Below are 9,521 nucleotides of genomic sequence, written 5' to 3' on the forward strand. Positions count from 1 at the left end.
GAATAGAGACCGGCCGCCGGCACTGTAGCTCGCACAGGCCGGTCGTGCTCGGGTACTTGCGCTGGGTTGCGTGAGGGGCGCGGTCGCCCTGCGCCCTGCCAGCTCTGTGGCGCATTTATGGTGAGGCCGACGGGGGGCCCCACAGGATCTTGTTTTGTCTATGCGGAACGTATCCGAGGGGGATTCTGACCCGTGGGCCTCAGCGTGCCCGACTCCTTTGCTCGGGGTCGGGCGAGGCGGAACTTTCGTGGTACAGGGTCGGGGGCTCCCGACCCTGGGGGCGTGGTCGGGCGAGGCGGAGACCTTGCGGAGGGAGGTCGGGCGCTCCTGATCCTGACGCTGGGGTCGGGCGAGGCGGAGGCTTGATCACGCTTCGGTGGGCCTGGGCCTTCATGTTTGTTTCTTTAAGGTGTGTGTTAGGGGGCCGTTAATATTTCCCCCCAACACATCCCAAAAGTCGTGACAGAAAAACAAATTCATGCTCATGTGACATCTATGCTCACAAAATTGCACGTGGTTGTGGACGTACACTTCCACGGTACCCCGACCTCTCAAGCTGTCATGCATTCAAGGGGTGTTTGGATACCAGGGGTTAAAGTTTAGCCCTATCATATCGGATGTTCAGATGCTAATTAGGATGAATAAACATGAACTAATTATAAAACTATTTGCAGAACCCCTAGGCTAATTCGCGAGATGAATCTATTAAGCCTAATTAATCCATCATTAGCAAATGATTACTGTAACACCACATTGTCAAATCATGGATAATTAGGCTTAATAGATTCGTCTTATGAATTAGACTCCATCTGTGTAATTAGTTTTATAATTAGACTATATTTAATACTTCTAATTAGTATCTAAATATCCGATGTGACAGGACTAAACTTGAGCTCCCCTGAGCCAAACACCCCCTCAATTTACCGAAAAGAAAATATTTGATAAAAAAGCTAAAAAGGAATAAGTAAAAAAAATACAATGACAAAAACTCGGTAACAAGTAGGCCCAATCCCATACAAACATTTTGCGATGAGCGAAGTACCAGGAATCTGCATGTTGAGTTCTCATGATCCATATACAGGATTTAGCAGCTCCCCAATAAGGCTTGAATATAACACAGAAGTGCAGGAATTCAGTTTTGAGATATGACTTAAGATCCATACTTAATACAGGCTTCCAACAACACACATGATCTTTTCCCTTATCCATTACATGCGCCGCATAGAATTGTTTTGCGATCTTGTTGCATGAATTTGCCCAACAGATGTCGAACATATATAGGACATGACGGGGAACTAGGTCAGCTCAATTTATCTAACTTGCATTTCATGGGCATTTTTCTCTCCACCGGCAAATACAGGAACACGAAAAACCCCACATGCTGCAAAATCGGTTAGTGCACCCTTTGGGGCTATGCCAGCTAAACATGGCATTCAGTTGAGGTCCTCAACTGAAAACGTTCACCACAACCACCTGGATAAAACTAATAAAAGTATTGCTGAATGGCTATCATGAAGGTTCCTCTCCGTTACCATGGACAACTTGGTGAACAAGCTTGTCAGATAACCTCTTTGTTGCCTGAAAGATATGCACAAAGTCACAACAAAAAGAAGCAAACAGAAAATCCGTAGTAGAATTGACAGGTAAACCGAACACAAAAGGAGAACATAAGAGATGTTAAGACTTATATCATTTTCAGTATTGCTATCACAAATGAGTTCGAGAGCAAAAGTGAGAGTACTGTCGACCTCATCAAATTTGTGGCTTACTGCTACATAGTAAATCCTCAAAAATAAATAACATGGGGTTTTCTGAAACAAGTTTTTCCTTAGTTTTAAGGAAACACGTGTGTGATCTTCGGATAGCTAGCACTTCAAGGGGAAACAATTGGTAAATCATTTTTTAGCGATTAAGAGAGTGCTTTATTGATTGCTCTGGAACATGGTTACGATTGTTTTAACAAATTACTGGTAAAGAGTATAAGGTTTATCAGTGAGATATGAAATGTGCCGTATCTCAAAAGGATTTGGCAGTTTGAATCCTGCGACTAGTTCAAAAGGCCTTTGAACTTTCAGAAAAAAATAAGTTTTAAAATACCAAAAATATTTAGACCATTTTTTGTAGAATAACGCAACAAGGGAACTCTTGTAAGTTGAATGTTCATGAAATGGAAACCAGCAGCAGTATAGCAAAGTGGATTAGAAGGAAATAATGGTAATCGGACATCAGGACTGAAAATAAATAGGATGGCAGACCTGGAAATGCCTCATATGCAAAATAGGCTCACACCCAACCTCAGCAACCGATTTTCCAAGAGGAGTCTTAACATTAAATCTTCTTGCTTCATATAGAGATAATTTGTTATCTCTATCAGGAAGTTGATGGCAAATCTTAAGTAGCGACCCTAGTGTATTCATCTGCATACAGTTCAGAGGCATTTATCAGTAACCACATCATAATTTACTTGGCATAATGTAGATATAATAGAACATTCTAAGATCATAACAATAATTACTGAATTTTGTAAAAGGAATTTTGTTTCAGCACTTCTGCCATGTATATCTGAGGGATTCCACATGAACCAACAAATCGTGGAAAAAGAAAAAGGCGAAACATAAATTAGTCATTATATGCCCAAAAGTAGCGAATATTAATTCCTGAGGCAAAAATTTTGTGAAGTCATATACATTTTTGCTTGACTTTCTATGTCAGAAAGATTCTAGTTCTGTGTTCTATTTCTGTGTTCAGATATACATACTGCAGTCTTCCACTCTAATGGATGATACAAACAATACTCAAATTGGTAATAAAAAATGCATGTGAAATAAAATGTGGTAGATCACGTACTAGGGTAGAACTCTGTTATAAAGGCTGCAGGTAAGGAAGTGGTATTATATTGCATAAAAAATATAAATTATTGGCAAACAGAAAGGTGGCACCAACCTTCATGTAGGGGCATGAGGCACAACCTCCATGAATGGAGCAACCTTCACTAGAACTCACACCAGGAACAACAGTAAGATTGTCTAAATCACTAGCTACTGAAGAACCAAGATGATGGGAACCATTGGTAGATGTCTTAGAAACTGCATCTGATGAAACTGGGAACACAATCTCTACTTCAATGTTCGCAATCTCCTGAGAAGAACTATACAAATCAAATAATTCCCGGACAGCAGCAACAATTGAAGTGATCATGCCTGATTCTGTTCCTAACACAAACTGAAGATGTTCATCTACATTTCTGTCCAGAGCACCCTTCAGATGATCCTTGATGAAATCCAAGATGTTCTGAGTGGATCCAACAACTCCCATTCCCCTCGGTTTTGCTTCCATTGCCAAAGAGAACATTTCTCCAGGGACCTCAAAGTGTGCTGTCAGAAATGCATCACAATATTGTTCCTTTATTTTCTCCACAACCTCGTGGCCAAACATGTCATGAACCATACAGTTACCATCCTGCATATCAGCAAACAGTTATTAACAAAGGAAAAACTAGAGGATGTGAAACCAATTAAAACCAAATGAGACAAAAGTCATAATAAGAAACAAAGATCATTTCATTAACAGATTTATGATACAGAGACAGATTTCAACCAATTCAAAAGAACAATACAACTAATCTAACGATCCATGCAAATATGCCATTGCCCCAAGAGCTAATGAATTCAACTAATTATTTTTGAACATTTGAGGAACTAAAAAAAACTTATTATTGTATATGCTAGTTCATAGTTAAACTAACACAGGTTTACTAGTGAATAAACCATGTCTAAGTGGTGGCCAAAATGCTAAACACACAGTTAGGGCAGAAATTTAAGTCTAACCAACTAGTAGAGGACTGTGTGTGATCATCCAAAATCTAGTCTCAGCATTCTTCTCTGCATATACACTATGTAGCTCTGTTAATGTCTGTACATTTTTTTCATACTATATATAAAACAACAATCAAAGTTTGGTACCATTATTTCTGTGATTTAATAATCTGATCTTTGTAAATCTGAATAATTATAGAAACAAAATGGAAGCATAAATTGAGAAAGAAAATATACTTTACAAGAACTCTCAAGATTGAGATGGAAAGTTTAATTTTGTACAAATTAATTTGAGATCACAGGAGTGTAACTTTAATGACGTTACAAGCACTCTGGATTAACTTGAAATTAGAGATAACTTCGAAGAATAATCTTCCAAAGGCACATGAACGAAACAGAATCATGAAGAAACCTGGTAGTAGTGTAGATGTGGCAATAATGAACTTATAGATTTCCTGTTGTGATCTCGATGTATTTTTGCAATTTCTTCATCTGACATGGTAGCCATTCTCTGAAATAGATCTGCTATGTTTGCACCCATATATGAATCAGGACCATACCAGACAGTAAGGTCTGGTATTTGGGCAAATGCCTAAAATACAGATGGTTAAAACTTAAAAGGCTTGATAAAGGACCAACAAAATAAAAAAAATGAAATATATTCCAGAGAACAAAATAATGTCCACTCAGTAATACCGAGAAGCAAAACAAATACCTGTAGTATAGTTGGAACAACATTAGAAGAGGTACAGGTAATTGTAGGAACAAGTTCATGAGCATGAGCTTTTGTTTCCAGAGAAGTATTGATGTAAATAACATGCAAAGAAGGATAAGATCCTGATGCTTCCCTCAAGAAATGAGTATATTCAGAACTTGAAGCCGCATCAGCTAACGAACAGCCAATCTGTTCACTGGACATTCTGTAAACACCAACCTGCATAACCATAAGAATTAGTGCCCACAGTTTGTGGGGTTGGGAAGCCATCAGGTTGTGGTGATGGATATCGATATGTGAAAACAATGAAGAATGACATTCTGGATATGCTGATGTAGACTAAACCTTTGGTCAGAGTTATGAAAACATGATAGATAGTGAATACAGCCAAATATATTATTACCTAGATGGATGCAAGTGCGGCAGTAGGTCATTGTGTTCTGTTTAGACAGTCAGGTTATGGTTCAAAATCTTCTTCCACTACAATTTTCTCCATATTTTGCATAATCCCATCCAATGTTTGCTCAATTTTCAGAGAATGCTAGGTCACAATGACATATATGCTAACACAACAGTATTAACGGGATCAGACTAGGATTGTTCTGGTATTCAGCCAAACTAACAAACTGGCATAGTGTATTGACACAGTGCCTAAAGTAGAAAGAAAACAATTTCATATGAAGGTTCTCAGATGACATTATCATCACTAACAGAGTAACCTGATAAAGTGCATATATAAACCTACTCAAACTAGCTTGACTCTAGCAATATGCTCTTAGTGACAAATGGGTATGACAATTAGTTGGACATGTCGAAACATAAGTCTGACTAAAAATATACCTTATTAAATCTTGCTTGATCAAGTATTGCTCGAACATTTTCTGACATGAAGTCAACACCCAGCACTGTAATATAGTCGCATCCTGCTTCAGCCATTTTAACAGCGCTATCTGCCATTACCAAGGAATCTGATATGTGGATGTGGGGCCACTGTTTCTTTGCAGCAGTGAGTATGCCTTGTACCTCAGGATCCATATAAAAGTGTGCAACAACACCAATTTTTTTCTCCGTAAGGATATTCACAAGTTCTGAAACCTTGGACTCATTAGGAGATAAAAACATCGCCTGCAATAACATTTAAATGTAGTCAGTTTCTTCATGAAGATATCAAGATGAAAATTTAAAATAAAAAGATGCAATATTGAAGCCCATTTAAGTTGTACATCTTTCATTAGATTCGCAACTAAATTAACTTTTAAAGTAACAGACCTTTCTACAAATATGTAAGTTGGCACGTTTGTCGATGCAGGTGACAGAGTGACAGGCCTCACAAAGAAGTTCGCACGTCAGAAATTATCTCATAGCTATGCAGCTCCACTGAGCACCACTACAGCCACAGAGTGCTGGTACTAATCTCTGAGTTTCACTAGCATGAACACACTATCAACAATCCTGGGAAAGGGGGAGTCACCTAATAGCTTTACAGCTCCATTAAGCATAATCAACATCATGCACTCTTACTGTTACCTGGACAAGGGTGCGAGTGTCAGACTAGGCAAACTCTAGAAAATAGGATTCAGGAATTCGTCTAGTACATATTGTTTTTTAAATCTCGGCCTTGTTTAGTTGGCAAAGTTGGGAGGTGCCAAATTACTGTTACAGCACTGTAGCACACTGTAGCGTTTCGTTTGTATTTGTGAATTATTGTCCAAACATTGACTAATTAGGCTCAAAAGATTCGTCTCGCAAAGTACAACAAAATTGTGCAATTAGTTTTTAATTTCGTCGATATTTAGTACTCCATGCATGCATCGCAAGTTTGATGTGATGGAGAATCTTCTTTTTGCATAGTGCCAAAGTTGGAAGTTGGGGGTGAAGTAAACAAGGGCCTCGTAAAGCCAATTTTAAGCTTTTGGCACAAAACAACACCAGACCATGAAAAATAATAGAGAAAAGACAAGATGGACTTTATGCTTCCATGTGTTGGCCAGCTGGCCCATCCAGCCCAACTAGAGGCCATATTGTAACCACTCCGCTGCTCAGCTGTCCCATCCCTCCTCCTTACTTAGCCACGCGGGGATATGACATGCGGAGTCCATGTAGTATTGGCTGCAAGTAATCTCCAGGAGACATTGGCAATTTGGCATGAACACACTATCGACTTCTTCTTGTGTGGATTCATTGATCACCAACTGTCCTCCAGGCTGCTAATTCTAACTAGTGGGCATCCCTATTTTCATCCTACTGGGCAGCTGCAATAATGGGCAACACCAAAAAGCATTGCAGCTGTTTTCTCCTAGTGTGTGTAGCACTCTATCTCATCACGAAGGAGGGTTTTGTGTGGCAATAAAAGTTTCCTTAAAGTTCTGTGGCAAAAAATTAGAAACGGGAAAACCCTTGTTGAAAGGACACAGTGCAATTCTCCAGTAAAAATAAATAATATTTTCTTTTCAAGAAACAAAAATATTATTCCCAGGCAAGCAAGATGCCAATATGACCACACAAAGTGGAAAAGGAGGGGTGATGTTGACACTAGCCGGTCTATTCCCTAGTCTCCATTCTTGACCATACGCATAGCTGACTACGAGTCAGCTCCTTTCCTCAGCTCATTATCGATCAAATAGGGAAAAATGGAAGAATCAATAGAAAAGCTATCTTTTATTCGGTGGTGCTAACTTTTGTGGAAAAAGGAAATGGGGACCCATCCTTGGCAGATTCTTCACGTCAATATACCCAAGCAAAAGCGCATCCTTCTTTAGGCATTTTCTAAAAGAGACAGCACATCAGTTATAGTGTTATACTAGCAATTCCCCATTTGTTGAGGCAAGCCACGTCGTTTGAGGCAGATCAACAGCACCCCGAGCATTCAAATGACCAACTAACAACCAACCAATCAAAGCAACGGAACGGAGCAAGCAATAAGCATGAGCCAACGAGTTTTGGAGGAAGAGGAGCTCACCTGCGCCTCGGCGTAGCTCCCCTGCGCGCGCAGGGCGCCGTCGCGCGAGATGACGAGCGACGGGAACGGCTCCCCGGGTTGCCTTCCCTCTCGCGCGGCGATGGCCACCCGCGCCCGCTTCTGCATGGCGACGAGCACGTTGTGCCACGTGCTGGCCCGCGACGGCGCCGCCGTCATCCCGGCCCCGAGCGGCGCGAGGCCCGGGTCGGCGGGGTCGACGGCGAGCACCTCCTCGGGCGTGGTCCCGTCCAGCGCGGCGACGAGGCAGGCGCAGTACCCGCGCGAGAGCTCCGAGTCGGAGTCGGCGGCGAAGCGCATCCGGCCGCCGCCGTCGGGGCGGACGGCGAGCCACACCCGCGCGACGCAGCCCATGACGCGGTTGCCCGGGACGCGGTCGGGCTCCGGCAGCCGCGGGAGCGCGGACGCGAGGGAGAGGAGCCGGCGCTGGCGGTCCGCGTCCGACGGGAGCGCGCGGAACTCCTCGGCGAGCCGGCGCAGGCGGAGCCGCGGGTGCGCGCCGGCGGCGGCGCCCTCGGAGTCGTCGGCGCGCGGGAGGGGTGGGGGCGGGGGAGGGGCGCGGGAGTGGGCGCATCGGACGGCAAGGAGGGCGCGGGGATAGGGGCGGGGAAGGATGCCGCGGGGGTAGGGAGGGAGCACGAGGCGGGGCTTGGCGGAGGCGCCGGGGGCGGGGGCGAAGAGAGAGGAAGGGGCGGCGGCGGTGTCCATGGCGGCGTACTTGCGGTGGTATGGCGGTGGTGCTTGCGGCCGGGGAGACGTGGAGGAGAGGGCGCGTTTTTATTGGGGGATCAATTCGGGGAGGCGGCGTGCGTGCTTTGTGTGGGCGGATCGAGGTGGGTGGCCCTGCCCTGCGGGTGCGGGAATTCAGTGGGGGTGACTGGTGAGATCGGCATTCCGCGCCGGCGGCTCTCTGCCTGCGGGAAGGGTAGTGAGAAACTTCGGCTCCGTCATCCGTGCGTTCTTTGGACCAACACTGGCCACTGGGGATGCGCTACTAGCCGCGCACCGCACAGCTGAACCGACTGCGCTGCGGCGCGTTCAGGGGCTCAGGGGCTCAGGGGCTCAGAGGAGAACGTCTCCTGTACAATCAGCACTTCATATTGCGGGTTGCGCATGTTCATCTCTAGACCCGCACCGTTACTGTTCAATCGCTGATTTTTTTCTTCTTACACAATTTTTTCTCATCCTCAAATTTTGCATGATCCTAGAAGATAACAAGATGCATTTATTCATATTTTTGAATGGATTTTTTATGCACGTTCAAAAGTGCATTTGCAGGTTGGGAGTATGTGAGTACACCAACCCACGGGAGCACCAGATATGTTCTCAGGGTCAGAGCACGGAAAATCAATCCCCCCTCCCTGGATAAAGGGGGTTGAGGAGGAAAAACACAGCTCCACCAGATCCCTTTTCACAATCCCCTTTCCCTATAATTTTTCTCAATCCCCTTTATTCTCCTCCCTCTCGCCTTTATTTTCTCAATTATCCTCTCTTTTTCTCAACCCCCTTCCCTCCTCCTCCTTCTCTCTCGTGCCTGGCCATCATGGGTTGCCCATCCGCCGCCCGCGCTTGGCTGCCGCACCGGCCCCCACGCCTCCGCCCCGTCCCACCGTGCTACCGCGCGGGTCGCCGTCGCCGCTTCGTCGGCCCGGTCATCGGCCGTGGCCATATTGTAGGGCCCCCGTGTCGTCATCCTACTGCGACGGCAAGTCGGGTCACCGCGCCATGCTGCCGCCTTGCAATCCCGTCGCGCCGCCTGGCCACACTGCTGCCCCACCTTGCCACCCCGCCGTCCCATCGCATCAACCGGCTGGGCCGGTCCCTTTGCTGGCCGGCCACCGCGCCCGTCGCTAGCGGGTCTAGCTCGGTGCCCCCCCGCCACCAGCCACATGGCCATTGCCGGTCGCCGCGCCCATCTCCGGCAGCTCCAGCCTGACTCATCACCGATCTTTTTCTAGGAGCTGAGGGAGGGGAAAGAAACAAGAAAGATTCTTGACCCTATGATAGATGGGCT

At 45.1% G+C, this 9,521-nt stretch overlaps 1 protein-coding gene across 1 annotated transcript; it reads right to left on the reverse strand.

Annotated features, from left to right (window-relative positions):
• Window positions 1-996: 996 nt before the first annotated feature.
• On the reverse strand, window positions 997-8,683 carry LOC101765379 (quinolinate synthase, chloroplastic). Its single transcript, XM_004962544.3, has 7 exons — window positions 7,490-8,683; window positions 5,371-5,655; window positions 4,531-4,749; window positions 4,228-4,407; window positions 2,944-3,459; window positions 2,256-2,417; window positions 997-1,578 (listed from the first exon to the last, which is right to left on the reverse strand). The coding sequence occupies exons 1-7, from the start codon at window positions 8,213-8,215 to the stop codon at window positions 1,510-1,512; spliced, it is 2,157 nt and encodes a 718-aa protein (XP_004962601.2). The 5' UTR covers window positions 8,216-8,683; the 3' UTR covers window positions 997-1,509.
• Window positions 8,684-9,521: the final 838 nt, after the last annotated feature.

Source organism: Setaria italica, chromosome III (assembly GCF_000263155.2).
Source record: "Setaria italica strain Yugu1 chromosome III, Setaria_italica_v2.0, whole genome shotgun sequence".
In the NCBI taxonomy this organism is placed as follows: domain Eukaryota; kingdom Viridiplantae; phylum Streptophyta; class Magnoliopsida; order Poales; family Poaceae; genus Setaria; species Setaria italica.